General features: G+C 39.2%; 1 protein-coding gene across 1 annotated transcript in view; it reads right to left on the bottom strand.

Annotated features, from left to right (window-relative positions):
• Positions 1-657: 657 nt before the first annotated feature.
• TMX3 (thioredoxin related transmembrane protein 3) overlaps positions 658-18,686 on the bottom strand; it is a 43,014-nt gene continuing 24,985 nt past the window's right edge. The window contains exons 9-16 of the mRNA XM_044242833.1: positions 16,207-16,273; positions 13,866-13,964; positions 11,544-11,601; positions 11,303-11,356; positions 10,420-10,476; positions 7,242-7,371; positions 5,369-5,437; positions 658-3,962 (exon numbers count right to left, since the gene is read on the bottom strand). Of these exons, the coding sequence (XP_044098768.1) occupies positions 3,705-3,962; positions 5,369-5,437; positions 7,242-7,371; positions 10,420-10,476; positions 11,303-11,356; positions 11,544-11,601; positions 13,866-13,964; positions 16,207-16,273 (792 nt within the window). The 3' untranslated portion in view covers positions 658-3,704. The remainder of the gene's footprint in view (positions 3,963-5,368; positions 5,438-7,241; positions 7,372-10,419; positions 10,477-11,302; positions 11,357-11,543; positions 11,602-13,865; positions 13,965-16,206; positions 16,274-18,686) is intronic.

Genomic DNA, 18,686 nt, shown 5'->3' with positions numbered 1-18,686 from the left:
GCCTTCAGCTCAGGTCATGATCCTGGGGTACTGGGATCAAGAACGGCACTGGGATCCCTGCTCAGCAGGGAGTCTGCTTCTCCCTATGTGACCCTCTCCCTGCTCATGCTCTCACTCGCTCTCTATCGAATAAATAATAAAAAATCCTAAAAAAAAAAACAAAAACTGTTCATGGCATAACATAGGAAAAATCGATTATTGAAAATAGTATTTGTACAAATTTTTTTCATAATATACTCTCCCCATTTGATGCTATTTTAAAAAAAGATTATCTTGAGGCTTTCAATTCCCATTTTACTGACAATGAAAAGGACGAGAGGATGTGTTGTGTCCAAGATAACCACTGTAGCCACTGATTAGACTCAAGTCCAATTAGTCCAACTCTAAACCCTGAAATTAATGTTTAAAAATAATCTGATTTTACAAATTAAAAAATGTATATAACCTAAGAACCTCAGGTTCTTCATCTATTAGGGAATTAGGTAACACTCTGCTCTTTCTCGCCTGTTTAAACTCATTATATGTTTCTATAATGACAAATAGCTTACAGTTTAATAAAAGGAAAAATAATTTGTTGGAAATCAGTCTTAGCTGCCCTCTGCTTGTACAAGGAACTATTAGTGTTGAAAACAAAACATAAATAGTAAAAATAATAAGCTGTTTTCAATTAATTTATTTTAGAAAATCAAAGGTTTACAATTGGTGCCTTAAGGCAAGATTTCATGAATTCAACAAGTTAGTAATACAGACTTTCAAAAACCTTTATAGATTTAGTCCAAAGTAGAAAATTATTTTTTTGCCCACTCTTGGACTCAGACACATTCAGAAAAAATATATATTTATAAAAATAAAATGGCAAACCTAATCCCACCAATTGATCGTCTTAATATCCCACACTGGTTTATTTGAACAGTGTCTGCATAATAAGAATAGCTAAGTAGTTTTCCCTGTCCTACCTCCATATCACATGAAGGAATGATGAAAATATGTAAATTGCTTTTTAGCAAACCCAAACCAAAAAAGCCCCTGAAGCAAAACACAAATGACATCAACAAAAATCCACTAAACAAAAATAATATAGTTGTTTAACTATCACATAGTTTCCATCAACCTCTAGACATCTGGCTCTTAATGCTATTTCTAAGTCAGATGCCCGGGAAGCACTAGGGGAGAGGAAGAAAATACAACTTCAGGTCTAATACACCTCAAACAAGTTTCAGATAAAGTAACTAGAGAAATATTAATGTGTATGATGAAGGAAACAAAAAAGGTTGCAAGCTATAATGAGATGCAAAGCTTGATAAATACACATGCTTTCTCCTACATATAATATCATCTGAGCACTAGATTCAGCAACAGCAAGCCATCTAGGATTCTGAATTTTTAGGATTTAGAAATAGAATTTTATTGCAACTGAAAGAAAAGGCAAAACTCCAACTTACTCAAGGATATTCTCATTAATATCATAAGATGACTCACCATTGAGTTAGGATATCTATATTCTACTACTAGATTCATTGAGAAATTAACTTTATTTGGGAGTAATATTTCCTGACATTAAAATTGAATTCCTAGGTAAGTGCAGATACCAAATTAAAGGCAAAAGCCTACTAGTGAACAAAAACTTTAAAATTTGTGTTGTGAGAAGTCTGATAATATCTAAAGTAGAAACAAATAAAAAGCAAAATTCTAATGCAAAAAGAAAGAAAACTGTGCATTTACAAACCATGTACACATTTTGTTTCCTAACAGACACACTTTGGAAACATGAACAGAATCTGGGGCAACACAGCTGTGAAAAAGATAACAGAGAACTAAGGCGTTAACTCACTGACAGGGAAATCTCAGAATACCAAGGTGGCTGGACTTCCGTTTGGGACATGCTGAGCTTTCACTTTTTTTTCTTCCTCTACTGATGTCTTTCATCTGTAAGTGATGCCAGACAAAGGCCAAAGATGTGCAGACAATGGACATCTGATAATGATAAACATGAAAAAGAAAACCGTGATATTTTCTGTAATTTTCTATTGTCCCTGGTGAAGACAGGCTTTACCTTCCCTACTGGATTAGACTGCAGTGAGGCACCGTACTCACCGAAGCTTTTTTCACTGCTGCAAAACAAGCCTGACCACTGGGAACATTAGTATTTATCCTCCAAAAGAACCCCTCATTACTCTCGGGAGAGGAATCTACTTGTTAAATTAATGGCATTTGATTATGATATGCTACAAGAGCACATGGATACAACAAAACAGTTGCTAGTAACTTTTCAGTACTCAGATACCAGTTTCAGTTCAGCTGTGATCCGCGTGGCATCAAGACAACCAGCAGCTGCCTTGAGGACCGAAGTCCAAGCACCTTCAGGAACAGGACCATGAGTTGCATATTTTTAAAGCGATTAACCATTTCAGTCTTTAATAAAAACCATTCCAATCATCACCCAAACAACGGTCATCTAGTAAAAATCCTAAACTTAGCTCAAATGAAGGGCTTAAAAAATAATCTATAATAAACACACCATAATGTTGCTTAAAACAATGCCAATTTTTATCCATTACTCAGGATAGAATTCCTGATTCCTGTGTTAAATCCTTAGAGAGAAGAGAGGTCACTGGCTGAAGTGGAAGTCAGAACTGACAGGACAGAGAAGGTAACTGGCAGATCTCTTAAGTCACTGGGTTATCATAAATTTGTTGACAGGCTGATTATGTCACTCATTACTCATTATGAACATACACATGCCCATAATATTACATAATAGACATATGTCAATAAATTTTATCTATGTATACGTAAATATATTGTGCGTGTGTGTGTGTATATACACACAGATACACACATATCATAAATTACCACAAAGTCACCATTAACAAAAAGTCTGATACATATTACTTTTTAAAAAGTAGTAGGAGCTTTTTCTCAGAGAGAATTTTTACAAGAAACTCGAATATAAAACAGAGACCCTCCCCTTCCTACAGCAACCACTGAAACACCTGCTAAGCACGTCCCAGGGCATGGTTTAAAATCAGTGTTCCAATCAAATTCATTTATTTTGCAAAGATTAGACATAAGACTATTTTTTCCCACTGTACAGATCTATATGAAATTTTCATAATGTAACTGAGTATAAAGTTAAAAAGGAACATTTCCTCTCTGTTAAAGTAGTAACTAAAAATAAAATTGCTATGCTATATAAAACCAAATTATTTTTAAGTCATAATCTTAATTTCATCCATGGAAAAAGTTGTTTGTTCTCCTTAAAGTGCCTAAATTTTAAAGATTTAATTTTTCCCAGGTAAATCTTACCTAAAACCTGAGGAGAATGAATGGTGGGGGGTGAAGGTCTTGCTTTTATCAAACATGTATCTTCTACCTGACTGACCAATTTAAATATTCTGCCCGAGAATCTTAATTGTGTCACAGAATGTTCAGATAGAGAAACATGCAAAAGAACTGATCTGCTATAACGTCTATAAGGTGAATTCTGATGGGGTGTCTGGATTTTTTTTCAGGACGAATATATCATCTCTTTGCTCCAAACATTTCCCTGCTTATGAAGGACTACTTTAACCCATGCAAGTTGATATTAGCAAAATACAAATAACATATTCTCTTTTGTAAAGATCATGGTTAAATGTCTAAATTCAATAAATAGGCTCTTTAATAATTTGAAATCCTATCAAATATTCTATACTAGCAAAGTCTCAATCTTTCTTCTTCTCTAATACATCTTTGGGTCCTTGCACTGTAGGCACTAGGGCGTCTCCGCTCCTTGGCTCCTGTTCTTTGCTTGCTTCTGTTGGTTCTTGGCTTTCACTTTCACTTCTGGACACTTCGTATCGCTCTTCGATGTAGCCCCCGTCGGTGTCCGCTGTGTAGATGCCGTAGCACATGATACTGATGACACCCAGGGGAAGGCCAAAGAGAAAGCAGCCCATAAGCGGAGAGCTCTTGAAGATCGACTGTGGGAAGACAATCACAACTCAGTTCTCCTCCTCTGTACTCCGGGATAAAATACACAAACGATTTCAAAACCTCTGCAGATTTCCTCCTCTTGCTACCACTCAACTTGCTTTCAGTTCCAATGAATCAAGGTCAGTATTTCTGCAGCACTACATGTTAAAGACAACGTAAGAGGCAGAAATTTTACACGTGTGTGTGTATGTGTGTGTGTGTGTGTGTGTGTGCAACCAGGTACCTGCGGCAGCAAAAGGCACCAAATATTTTATAAGCTCACATGAATCTATTAGCCACAAAGGTCTCTGGCAACTATGTGCCAACAGCTCTGGAGCTGTCTCCTGGACTCCAGGAATCTGCCCATGGAGAAGGCTGGTCATTTACTGTAAAGATGGTATAGATACCCATTTCTCCACGTGACATTCTAAATATTTTTTACTTGCTGGTTAGCAGTAAAGCCATGTTAACTCCCTCAGTTCATACACGATATATCCTTGGTTCTCAGAAGAGTGAAAGGAATTTTGCTGTACAGGTTTTTCAACTCTACTGTCCTCTATAGCTTGTGACTGTAACTCGAGAGCTACACAGGCACACTCGGAAGATGGCAAGGTCACTCTGGACTGAGGTAATGGAAGAAGACTTCCCAGGATACGGGTGCGCTGAGGCAGAAATCTGAGCATCAGTAAGAATGAGGCGGTGTGAGCACCAGCGAGAAGCACCAGGGACGCTTCCGCAACACTCAGCAAATAATGAGATCATGTGAGATGGAGAGAGTGTTCTCACATGTGTCACTGGAAAAGGGCAGGACCGCGATCGCAGTGGCCTATTTTAGTGGTCTTCATCGTGTAGTGGTACACGAATGAACGGGAGACGGGGTCGCAGGAAGTGAAGAAACCGCGTGGAAGTTAGAGCAGCGCGAGGTACAGTGTCGTGAGAGCCGATAAGGAGGATTCCTACTTCGATGACCGCTTTTGGCCTTAAAGAAACATCCATGGAGTCAGTAGCTCAAGAAGAGAAGTAGAACGGAAGTCGTCTAAAGCTCTGACAAGTTTAGAAATGCCTGTGCTGTGAAGCTGACTGAGAGCTGAAGCGGATTTAGATCCAGTGACTGAGAAGGGCAGAAGGAGAAGAGAGTCTGGAAAACACTCTGAAGTCATGTCACCGAGGTAAGGATTCTGAATGCCAGTTAACTCACCAATCACACAGAAATGAGTCATTAGAAAAACTTAATTTCCACCTGAAGAATATATTTTCTTAATATAACTACAGACTAGATTTTATCTTTCAAATTAAAGATGCATTTTTACGTAATCCTTTGAAATTTCAGATTTTGCCTTCATTGGACATAAAGCAACTATACACCTACCTATTCTCAATTATCAGTGACACTAAGCAGACTGTCACAACTCACCACAATGGTAGATTTGGCATCAAATACTATTCTTTTCAGTCTCTGCAAAATGCTGTCACCTCCTTGGGCCTTAAGTTTAACAGAAAAAAAACAAAAACAAAAACAACAATTAAATTGTTATTTAAGTACCATGACTTCATTTTTCTGTTCTCTAATGTTACAACTGCAGGTCAAGGGTTGACCCTACGAGATTATGAAAAGCACTTGAAAGAGCCATGCAGTACATAATTTACTGTTTTTTTTTTTTTTTTTTTTTCCCTCCTGCCTCAGCTTCATCTGCTTTCTTTGGGGCACACTGTGATGCTCTTCTGAATCAGTGTCCCTGCCACGCTCCAAGCAGCCTGGCTGAGGCCGACCCCGCAGCCCAGGCCTGCCTCACTGCCAGGGTTCGGGTGAGCTGTTAAACTGAGGTTGCCACAGAAATCTTTGCTATTGTGTCTCCCTAAGAATGAAGCCCCCACGCCCCACACCCACCTCATCCAAAAGTGCTGAAAGCAGAGAAAAATTCCTGATGAAAATCGATCAGATCTCTCTGCATTTGGCCATCCCTGAAGTCTGGCTCATGACTCGAATTTCCAAACTATGTGAGGCTGTCTTTGTTATCAAACGGTTTGAATTGGATTTCGCTAACTTATACATAGAGGAGTTCTCCCTCATAGAGGGGAGTCTCATTTCAACAAGTATTATTTTCACAAATATGAAATGCCCATTAAGCGATTGCTCCCCAAAAAGAAAAGCTTGTTACCCTGAGTCAACTTTCAAATAAAGTTTGTAAAGCCTGAACAAAATTTTCATAAAAGCCTAGAAGTCACATATTTTTTTCTATTTTATTCTAGTCTGTTGCAATAAGATGCTTGCTGGTCAGTGTGCGGAAGTAGCTTCACGGCCCTGTCATGTGGACTGCAACCCACAGTCTGAATGACACTGCAGTAAGATTTACAGAAATAATGGAAAGTTCAGACTGTCTGTTCAGATTTCTTTTTTAAATTCCATTAGCCAACAGATAATACATGACTAGTTATGGATGTTATGCTCAATGAGTCATTAGTTGCATATAACACCCAGTGCTTATCTCATCACATGCCCTCCTTAATGCCCATCCCCCACTTACCCCATCACCCCCTCCCCGCCTTCTGTAACCCTGCTTGTTTCCGGGAGTCAAGAGCCTCTCATGGTTTGTCTCCCTCTGATTTCTTCCCATTCAGTTTTCCCTCCCTTCCCCTGAGGTCCTCTGCGCTATTTCTTAGGTTCCACATATGAGTGAAACCATATGGTAATTGTCTTTCTCTGCCTGACTTATTTCACTGAACATTAAACCTTCCAGTTCCATCCACTGTTGATATCAGTGGTAGGTATTTATCCTTTCTCCATTCATTATTTCTGAGAAATATTTTCTATGATTGGATTTGGAACTCTCCACCGAGGCTCTGATTCTCAGCGCATTTTAGTCTTATTCACAGGTTTTCTCGGAGAAGCAATCGGAATAACTTAATCCAATTAGCCTCCTGAACCCAGAAAGGTTAAGGGCCAGGAAGGTTTAATACTGGGATAGCTCTGAACCCTGCAGACCTCTCAGCGTCCACAGCCCAACTCCAAACGGCAAGGGCACCTCCCACTCACGGTGACCCCCAAAACCGTCTTCCACACAACCGTGAAAGAGGCATTTCCACCCATGAGCAGCTTCTTCCACAGAAGAACCTTCAATGTGTCCGAGAATGTGGCTCTGTGATGTGTGAGCAGCCAGGTGGGGAGCACTGCCCCTCACCCCAGGGGAGGACTCTTCCTTTCAGAATCAGAGGAAGGGAAGAGAGCTGGTTTCTCCTCGACCTCCTCCTTTCAGGAAGTCCCTTTGAATTGGGAGCAAAGGACTCACCTCTACTGTGCCGTCCAAGATGTTATTAATGAACTGCACCATGTCCTCAGCATTTTTGATCTGTCTGTCTAGTAAAAAGTATTGTTGGTTTGAAGTATTCAGTACAACCACAGTTGGGACTTTCAATTCACTGAAAACAGAAAAACAAAGAAATCAAAATACACATTAAACACAGAGATAACAAATATTCTGATATTCATTTATATCATGTCTAAGTAACTATAATCACAAAAGGAGGAAGCTGGATAAATAGCTTTGCCTCCCTATGCTTACATGAAGAAAATTTCAAACTGTGCATTTAAAAAAATAGCTAAATTATGAAAAACATTTTAGGGCATGTGGGTGGCTCAGTCGGTTAAGCATTTGACTCTTGAATTCAGCTGAGGTCTTGATCTCGGGGTGGTGAGACCGAGCCCTGTACTGGCACCACGCTCAGAGGTGACGCTGCTTGAGATTTTCTCCCTCTGCCCCTCCTCCCACCCTCCCACTTGTTTTCTTAGGGGGGAAAAAAAAAAAGTGAAAGGAAACATTCCAATATATAATATTGGACAGTTGAGTATTTGTGATTAAGCTAAAACTTATTATACACAATCCATTTTTTTAAGCCTAATGCTTTTCACGTATCAGTGGGTAGAGGTGAGTAGGGGGAGGGTCGTAAAAATTATGTAAGAAAACGCAAGTAAATATTCAGCACATCACCCTGTGTTCAGGAAATACTATTCCAAATTCTCTGAACTACTCTCCCCTACATATTCCGCCTCAGCCTCGGAAGTGCTTCACTGATTCAGAAATACCAGTTTGCAAAAAGAAAATGTTACTAGAGGATGCCATTTCATTGAAATCATTTTTCTCCTTTCGAGGACAGGTTGTTGCATAATCATAAAAGGAGGAAGGTGCTTGATTCTGTATGTCCTCTGCACATGGGTTTGTGGTTACTGGTATGTCTCCATGAAAATTATGCGAAAGTACAAAACTTTACAGTAGAAGCAATTCACACTGCAGTATAATCGCCACACAAGTAACGTGGCTCTGATTCTCTACCCTCACCACACAATCCCCTTTTCCCAGTTAGGCAAAACACGCTCATGTGACCCTGATGTTGGGCTCAGCCACGTGACTTGGCCAAGGGGAAGGTTAACAGAGGCTCGAAGAGTTTGCGTATGGACAGGCTTGTCTTCCTGAGTTTCCATGATGGCCACACGACTCCCCCCGGCCCCCACCAGGAAATAGCCTGCCAGGGTCAGGACATACAAGACTGTGCAGACCGGAACCTCAGAACCTCAGTGGCAGTTTGGAGCCACATGTGTCTGTGCCCAGTCACCATCAGCCAAGCCCAGGTACGTGAGAGAGAGCACGTATCATAGCTTGAAGTCACTGGGTATCAGGCTAGTTGATCACCTGCTATTATTAGGCAATAGTTAGCTGACCGTAGAATTAAAAAAAAAAAAAAAAAAATCTTAGCTTCACTCTTGCTTCATAAAATATACATAAGAGAACTTTCTGATTTATAGCAGTTTAGTTATTAGTTGTAATAATACATAAGTTGCAAAAAGTTCTATTCTAACAGAATGGATCAGAACTTAGCCTGCCTATATTTCTATCTCTGCCTACCTATGATCTCTCTGTCAAAAAAAAAGAAAAAAATTTCTACTATAGAGTGTCCCCTTCTATGAGTTTCTATAGCATAACAATTTCTCTTAGCTTTCTACAAGGTCTGCCATACTCCTTATAACCCAAAATTATTTTATAGGCTATGGGAAATGCATAAGTAATGTTTTTCTACTTTGTTTTGAGTATTAAAAATTCAGGGCCAAAATTTTCAAGTAACTTTAGTCACTACCTATAAATGATAAATACCTAAAATGATATAGATCCTTTACTTTATTTTCCTTTGTCTTGATTTCTTCATTGTATATTATATCTGGTACTTTATATCACCAGTAAAAAGTCTCACATTCTTATTGGAATAAGAGGGATAATAAATAAAAATGAATAAAAGTAACACTAATTTATAAGTTTAGGCTTTCAACTGAAAATTCTGAATGTTATTTCGGGTTGTGGGTTTCCTTTTTATTTCCCCAGTGTTCTTACTTGTAAAATGGAATAATACACTGAAACATGAATGAAGGCAACTGCTACCCCTCTGCTACTGAACAAAGCTGAAGAATACCAAAACACAGTATCATGTGCACTTGAACTGGAACCTCGACGCTGCTGGACACTCACTTGTCTCCAGTGAGTTTTCCTCATCTTCACTTCAGGGGCTGGTTTTCAGGTCCACACCCTCCAGAGCTCCATTCTCCTACCACCTCTCGCGTGTGGTCTGATGCCCTGCCTGAAATAACGTCTCCGCATTCTTCTTCCATGTAACTTCATCACTGCCTCCTCTGACAAGCATTTCCTGATCCCTTCCGCCATTGTGTGTACTGGGGTGTGGGCGGGAGCCTGTATGTTTCCAGACCCCTGTACTATAAAGGCCTTTTCGTACAGGTTTGCAAATACTATGTTGTCTTACCCTGCAGACTACGAACATTTGGAGACAGGGACTCTACTCATTTTCTGGATCAAGAGTACCGAACACAGTTGTGACATACAGTAAGTACCAGATGTCTACTGCATAGAGTAGCTTCTTATCTGAACTTAATTTACTCTAAGTATGATGTTTCCTAATAACAACTTTTTGAAGTGGCAAATGAGATTTTTATGTCATAAACATAACTGATGGAATTATTTTAGAATTGTCTATTTTCTCTGTAACATTATTTTTACTCTGTTAAAATAAATTCTGCTCGTTGAGCAGCTAATTTTTGAATGTAAAAATTTCCTACTTAAATAACCTTTACTCACGGAAACTGAACTTAAGGTAAGGTGTACGTTAAACAGAATCTACAAGGTTTTTAATTTTTGAATGCTGTCTTCTTTCCAAAATACATGGAATTTAGAAATAAATTTTTAACATGGAATTGAGAGATACATTTTTTTAATATAGAACAATATTAACGTTCATTTAGATTTAAAAACTAAAGTACAATACTTGATGGGAGAATAGTGCATCAGCACAGATGAAAAGGTCACTTTCTTCCCCAGCTAGTAACGCTTTTAAGTGTCTCAGAAACAGAAATTTTAAAACTGACAAAATTGGGAGCAAAATCACTCAGTCATTTAAAACTTTACTTACTCCATCAGCAAGGTATTTATATAGTCATTTCCATCCATATGGCCAAACTGAAAATCCCTAACCAACAATAACCAAAAGAGAAAGAGAGAGAACAATATTAGGTACAAAACGAGGCAAATGTGTACAAAGAACTGAACGTGAGGGCTGGAGCATGTAAACACGTAACATCCAACTCACATAAAGTAGATGCAGAAAAGAATACGACTTCTAATGGCTTCCGAGATAAAATACATAAGAGTACGAGGAAGTAAATTTAAGATATTTCTACTCTACATATTTAAAATGTAGGTCAATATTAGCATTTCTAACTAAAATATGTTTAAGAAAAATAACCCACTTCGTTTACCAAAGGACTTATAAGAAGATGCTCCTACTATGTAACAGGAGAAATATAAATATATATCACTGATAAATGATTAGAAGACTCAGAATAAAAAGGGAATAATTAAATAATATAATACATTCATAGGCTGTCTGTTATGGCAGCAACAAACAGAATGATTTGGCACAAAGCAACAAGATCGCTTATTTTTTATATTCAGTTATTGTCTGAGCTCCTGTTATAATCATCATCTGTCTATATCTAACTTGTGATTGTTCACTTAATTTTATCTCAAATGGATGAGTACTTACACATACTTCCTAACAACAAATGTATCCCAAATTCCATCAAGAAGCAAGTATGATACAAGTTATAAAGTTTTTTTTTCACTTGTATGACAGAGCAAGCCCAAACAATTCATACTGAAATACAACACACTGTAATTCACTTCAGCATCTTGATTCGCCTTTGAACGTATAAAACAGTTCCACTTTTGCTGTACTATACTATAAAATATAGTTAAAGAAAAATAAAGGAATCTTCTTGAACGCAAGCACCTACCTGTGGAATTGGTCTCTGTAATCTCTAGCAACTTCCTGAATAATTGACTTTAATCTGTGAAAGAATACATGAATATTTCATCTCTTCACTTCAAAAATATATTATCATTTTTCAATTATAATATCTGCTGCCTTATCTAATACTGTGGGGAAAGTAAGATACTGTATCAAGTTTATCTGACGCCACGTAAAGTCTGAGTTAGATGGTATGTGAAGCTTAAAACTATTTCAAGACACTATACCTGGTATGTTCAATTGATGTATTTTTCTCATCAATAACTGCAATAGCCACAAGCTTTCCTGAAATTAAGAATGACATATCTAAATTCAATAGCCCTCATCATACAAACTTTTCAATTATTATTGTAGCTGTGAATTGGGAATTAGTATATAGTTTCTAGAATTTAATTCCGATTATGCTACACGTTACGCACAGCAGAATGAATCAATGAATCAGTCAATTGGAAGTGAGAGGTTCCCTCCCACCTCCCATCCCCCAAATGTAAATAACAGTAAATATTTAACAGTTCACTACATTGTACTGTTTTCACAGTACCCACAAACAGAATAAAAAGAGTACTTTGTCAAAATCTAAGACATTAAATAAATGTATTATTGATAAAAGGAATTTATTATTAGTTACTGTAACTCTAAAAAAATGACATATAACAAGAGAAGGATTTTTAGATACTATACCCTCCAGTACCACGAGCCTCTCACTACTTGCCAGGACTAATACACAAAACAAAACTGCCTCAAATTTAACCCTCAGCACAACATCAATCACACTCGTCTGGAACATCGTCTAGCGACAGCGGACACAGTACCAGAGCACTGGCACTGGAGTCAGAAGACCAGACGCCGCAGCGGAGGGTGCGGGTCCCGCTCTAGGCCGGCCGGGAGACACCTGCGAAGCACCAGTCACAGCTGAGGGCCGGCCCCGGGGAGTGACGCGCACAGACGCGGCTCTGAACTAGTGGGAAGCACAGTCTAGCAGGGAAGACAATCGAGACACCCAAAGATCATTTACTCCACAGCCAAAATGTACGGTTAACCAGGAGGAGAGCCGTGAAGGTGTCTGGAAAGAGACCAGAGCGAACGTTCGAGCGCATGCCTACACTCGCTGAGAAAGCGCTGCTCGGTCTGAGTGTGACGCTGAGCGCAGATGAACTGGGCACCTCCAGGTATAAAGATGCGCCGATGCAGGGTGCACGGCCTTCTAAGAGACGTCAGTGTGGCTGCAGAAGGGAGAGCGAGGAACGAGCAGACCGAGAGGAGATGGGGACTGCGGCCGCCAGGACTTCCAAGGAAAACAAGCCTGTCCGAAGCCACCGAGCGCCTGGACGTCTGTGCTGGTGGGGCGAGGGGCCAGGTGGGACAGTGGGCAGGAGCAGGGCCGCGGCAGCACCACCAAACAAGGGCAATGAGGTTGGATACAAAAAAGGAACATTCCACAGCCGACTTCTTTCCAAACTCGTCTGGGAGAAGACACTATCTGCATAGAGTCCGAGCTGCCTGTTTTAATTACCTCAAGGGTATGCTGTCTCCTATGCTGACTGAACTGAGCAAAACTACTGTATTCCTACATGGTACCCCCTTTCCCCTCCCGTGAGTCTGAAAGAATCCAAAAGTAAACCCACAATCTCTGACACCATCCACAGCAACGTCTAGTGCTGAGCTAACACACGCCTCCCTCTGCAAGGATAAACAGAGAAGGAAACGCCACCAGACACAGAACGTGAATAAGCGGCTCAGGAGCCAGAGCAAATAACCGAAGAGTTTGAAAACACCATGAGAACCTATTAGAACATTTCTAATTTGTATTTTTAATCAGACTCAAAAGCCGGAAATCATGAAGAGGAAAAGCTACGCACGCTACTTCTCATATAAAAAGCTGAACCTTGAGTACAATTTTCCCATTTTATTAAATCTAAAACTGTATTTCAATCCCCCTTATCACGAAGTTGTGAATGAAAACAAATGAGGCAATAATATTCATGATTTCTCTAATTCATTTTAAATTTACAAAACACTTCCTCCTAAAGCTTGCCATGGTAGCTTCTTAGAACCGTGGCAGTTTGCATCTACTTGAGACCCTCCATTCAAAGCGCCTTACAGCTTTCATCTTTGCATCTATAGATTGACTTTGCTTGTCATTTTCAATGTTGTGACTTTGAGAACCACGCCAGCGTGGCGTCCACAATTTCCTCACAAGTAAAAGTGGGTTTCAAAGCTTGTGATGAGGTGTATTCCAACTCCTACTACAAAATCAGCTTCCTCGTTAGTTCTTCTCATCTCCTTATCATCCAGGCTCTGCTTTTCCTGTTGCTATCAGTTCTAACTAGTAAACATTTCCTAACTAACTCATCTTTGTTCCCCATACAAATGCTGCTTCTTTCTTAGTAGTAATCTATGTTCTCATGAAGAAGAACTGGCATTCAAGTCTTAAAAAGGAAGGAAATTATGAAAGAGAGTTTAACATTCATCTCCTACAGAATCAGATTTAAGAAATCAATTAAAGAAAATTCTGCAGAGTGATGGAGAGCTGTATATACGCTTGTTACCAGTGTCTCCAAGTTCATACAAGAGGAAGCCATCCATAGTAAGGTAGTTCTGAAACCTCTCCCTGTTGATCCAAGATGACAGATCACCATCCTCGTACTCTTAAAAATAAAAAAAATAAGTTATATGTAAATAAGAGTTTTAAATGTTTATAATGTTCTAATCTGGCAATATGTATAAAATGCCTTGACATGGAATCATAAATCTTAACTTCATAAATTTCATTTTTAGGAATCTGTTCTAAGCAAACAATGGGACATACAAAAGCAATAATGGACAAAGAAATTCTTCACTACAGCATCATTTAAAAAAAAAAAAGCAAAAAATAAGGAAATAAAAATAAAGGAAATAAGTGAAATACCCTAAACAGGAAATAATTTAAATAATTATGGGACAGATTGAGGAAGACCATTTATAGTTTTTGAAAAATTAATAAGTGGTAAAGCAGGCTGTAAAACATTATTACAATATGACTGTAATTTTGTTTGAAAGTCAAACTGACAGCATGATTAAATGAAGGCATACCCTCCTAACTAAGTGGTTATCCTGGGTTGATAGTTATCCTTGAACGATGGCAACATGAGTAACTTTTTATTACAATTTCTTTGCTGTTTTCTATTTTCTGACATTTCTACCTCAGTTTACAACTCTTTCTCATTTGTAAAACAAAACACAAATATGAAGCCATAGTACTTTAGCCTTTTTCCAACATCAAATAATTCCCCTGCTAAGCAGACAGAAAACATCTGTAATATCAAGAGAAAAACTCTGTCCCAATTAGAAATATAATCCTTAGGTAACTGTGAACAATTATTATAACTGCATGAAAAGAAGCTGATATAAAATCCTACCAATATGTTTGGCTGAAGATTGGACTTTAATGATTTCGTGAAAGATAGGCTTTTTCTGTCACTTGCATTGCTAAACAAAACATTTTCAAGTTATCAAACCTATAAAATAAGCACCATCACACAAATCTGAAAGAATTTATGGGTTTGGCCTTACAAATTAGAAAAATAAACATAAAACTAGGAGTTGAGTCCTGGGGACACAATCTCCACTTCAGGTCAAAAGCCAATGTTTTAAGATTGTTCAAAGTGATATACGTGAAACTCACCAGAAGATAAACCATCCTCCTGAGCCCTAACCCAAAGCATCAAAACTTATTGACACTTAAATATTAGAATAAGCATTCAAGGTAAAGTCTCTGTGTTATCTGAGGCTTCAGGGAGGCTCTACATACTAATGCCTGCATGTCAGAAAACGACGGCCTCTCCCATAGCTTATTCCTCCTGGCCACTCCTGGGAGGCCACATTTGGAACAAGGAGAAAAGAGGAGGGGCGATTTCTTAGCTATGATTACAGAGCAGATTTACATCCACACAGATACGATCACGCTACGCTTGTTCCAAAGATAAACAAAGTGGCTCTCTGGAGTGTTAACAAATTCATACTAGAACTAGAACAAGAAATCTGAAAGCTGGGGCACCTGGGTGGCGCAGTTGGTCAAGCAACTGCCTTTAGCTCAGGTCATGATCCTGGAGTCCCGGGATCGAGTCCCACATCGGGCTCCCTGCTCAGCGAGAAGCCTGCTTCTCCCTCTCCCACTCCCCCTGCTTGTGTTCCCTCTCTTGCTGTGTCTCTCTCTGTCAGATAAATAAATAAAATCTTAAAAAAATAAAAAATACTTCAGCGAAGAAAAACATTGTTGAAGCAAGTATATTAAGATCTTGGTAATTGTCTAACGTAGGTGATGGGTATATACATAGGATTTTACTATTCTGGCAGTTTCTTTATTACAAGGTAGGTTTGTTTAACAAAAGTATTTTAAAAATACAGCAAGTGTTTACTTCAGTGAAGAAATGCTGAGTAACAGGTGAACGGTTGGTTACTCCTGACAGGGAGGGACAGATGAAAGCAGGAAAGAACACGTCCTCCAGGGTCCTCACCACTACTGAAGGGGTTTTATTTCTTCACGTTTTTGTGAGTCTGAAATGTTAGATCCTTTTTTTTTTTTTTAATATGAATAATTTTGAATGTTTTAAAATAATGTACAGAAATGGAAATGCATGCCTGGAAATGCATGCATAGAGTTCATGTCTCAAAAGGCCAATGACCTGACAAAAAAAGAAAAAAAATAAATCACTGAAGGCAGAACCCAGAAAGCACACTAGACAGAAAAACCAAAGCGGAAGGGTAAGAAAAATCTGTCCGTCATTCAACTAACAGGAAATGTAAGAAGTAGTTGCATCTACCAAATCTTTCATCAAAACCTAAATCCTCTAATAGGGGCAGCATTTTAATTTCAACAAGTTTTGTCTGAGTTAAAACATTGGAACTTACCATCGTAAACAAAGTAAGTTTCATCTTTGAAAACAAGCACAGCGGGCCTCTCCTTCAATGTCACATACTGCAAAAAATCAGATGTGTAAATAACTTTTATCATTAAAAATTTTTTAGTTGGTAGCTATGATTTCAAAAAGATTGAAAGATACCAGAAAAAACCTACAACAAAACTGTTACAAACAATTAAAAAGACTCCCACAGTCAATACCAAAGTTACCCAAGGACAGTTTTAACTGTGCAACACCTGGCTCAGTGCCCTGTTTGCTACTGAGATTTGCTACGGAGAAAACTGTGGATTGTTCTTAGAGCTGATAAGAGACCAAAGACATCCCAGGAAGTACAGGACGAGACCCGCTCTGAGGAAGCTAAAGAGCCGCGGCTAAGGCCACAAGCAGCGCTGGCAGGTCTGAGTCCTTCCCCACCATTCCCGGGCCGTGTGACGGGGGAGTCCACCGCTGTCCTGGGGAGCTGCCTTCCTCCTCTGTAAGTCAAGGACACTGAGTCTCCACCTCACTGCACAGTTACTAGCAAAACCAGATGCATTAACACATGTGAGAGCTGGTTTAATACGTAAATTGGCCAATTAAATGTAAATTGTAAACTGGCTAAGTGAATGTAAAATGTAAATTGGCTAACTAATAAGAAGAAATTCTTTCAGAGGGTACCTGCCTCTTAGACCTGTGCTGTCATTGTTTCAAAATACTGACACTATAGTAATCACTATCCCCCTGGGTGAGCCACGCAGAAAAAGGCCGTGGTGTGATAATACTGAAGAGCAGTAACAAATAATCATTAGGTAATTAATAACAATAATTTTAACAATAAAATAAAAAAAAGAGATGCTGTCCTAGAAATGCAAAGAAGGGAGAAGGAATACCTCAGGTACTACAGAATGGTTTCTTACACAGTCACTGAAACATGGTGTAGCCCCATGCAGAGGGCTATGTGGAGGGCAGCGGTGAAGGTCGCCGCTGAGTCTCTGGCATCAGGGACACCAGTGCTCGTCTGCTCCTGGCGACGCACCCGCAGAGGGACTCTGCGCAGATATTAGAGCATCCGGCACCCCCTTCAAGGATACCCGCACTTGACCTCACTCTGCAGATGGGAGCTTGCAGCACGGACTTGCACATACTCTGAATCCCCCTCCTTCCTCCTCGTATTCCCTTCAACTCGTGACCACGGACGACAGTCCTCTGTCCACAGGCCAGTTTTCTCCACTCGCCTGTGAGTACCCTGAAGTCAGAAACCGCCCTGAGTCATCCTTATATCCCTTTATTATGCTTACTAGGGATTTCATCAATACTAGACGTAAAGCTAAGGAAGCTTTGCATGATCAAACATTAAAATTCAAAATATGGGGGAAATATAAAATCATGGGCCTTGTCCTTATTTGAGAATTCTCTGTGGTGGTAAAATTCTTCATACTACTCTGAGAGAATACTGATTCCCCTAAGCAGACTTCTGCAACCATATACACAGGGGAAAAACAAAAAAGAGAGAGAGATGAGAAATACTGGTATTTGCAGGCATAATTAAGGAATGTTTGAGGAAACTAGTTGAGAGGTCAATAATAATAACCACAAGATGCCCTCACTGCACGTACTGTGTATGCCTACCCACGCAGAAGTTCTAGGTGCTGGAACTTTGATCGTAAACGTCTGTCACTATACAAGGACTGGGGGGTGCCATGTGGGGTCAGGGCCTAGAATACAGCATTCCTCTGATGCACTCCAAGTAAATTGCTTGAACACTTCAAGACGAGGGTATGGTGTACATTCTCATGTCTAATACTAAAATGTGGCCCACTGGGCTTTGGAGATGAATGGATTAAACGTTCCTAGGCCTGGGCTGAGAACTAGATTCCATCCATTCTGGGCCTTTACACCACATTAAGTATTTTAAGACATTCCAGAATACAGATTCTTAAGCTTTAAAGGCATCGATTGAGAATCTAAGGGCACATACAGCTCTTCTTCCTTCCTGTCATCTCCTCCCCACCGAAAGTAAATGCATACACATAAAATACTAAAAAATAACTTTTGGGACAAAACTAAGTAAACCTAAAAATGAGTTTAAGCCGACCAGATTTGTCTCGGGTTCTCCCAAGGAAGTGAAAATCATTTCAGACTATATTACACATTTATAAGATAAACATTTACATACAACATATTGCAAGAAGCACTAGACACATATAGTCTTAAAAATATTTAAATATTAAAAAATGTTAAACAAAAATTAATCAAATGTGTAATATGACATACCTTTGTGGGGGGAAAAAAAAGCTGTTTTGATTTTCTATAACTTACACTGGTTAAAAAGAAAAAGCTTCCCTTGATGGATTTCATGTTTGCTCATAGCCACTGCCTAATTTCTCAGGCCCCCTTCTCAGGGAAAACTTTAATTTCTCAAGTCCCCTTCTCAGGAGGACTTTTCCGAAGAGAAGAGTCCACACCTGTAACCTACAGTTTCTTATCTGC

This window comes from Neovison vison, chromosome 3, assembly GCF_020171115.1.
Source record: "Neovison vison isolate M4711 chromosome 3, ASM_NN_V1, whole genome shotgun sequence".
NCBI classification, from domain to species: Eukaryota; Metazoa; Chordata; class Mammalia; order Carnivora; family Mustelidae; genus Neogale; species Neogale vison.
Note: the sequence above shows the minus strand (reverse complement) of the source record. Positions and strands in the feature narration are given on the sequence as shown.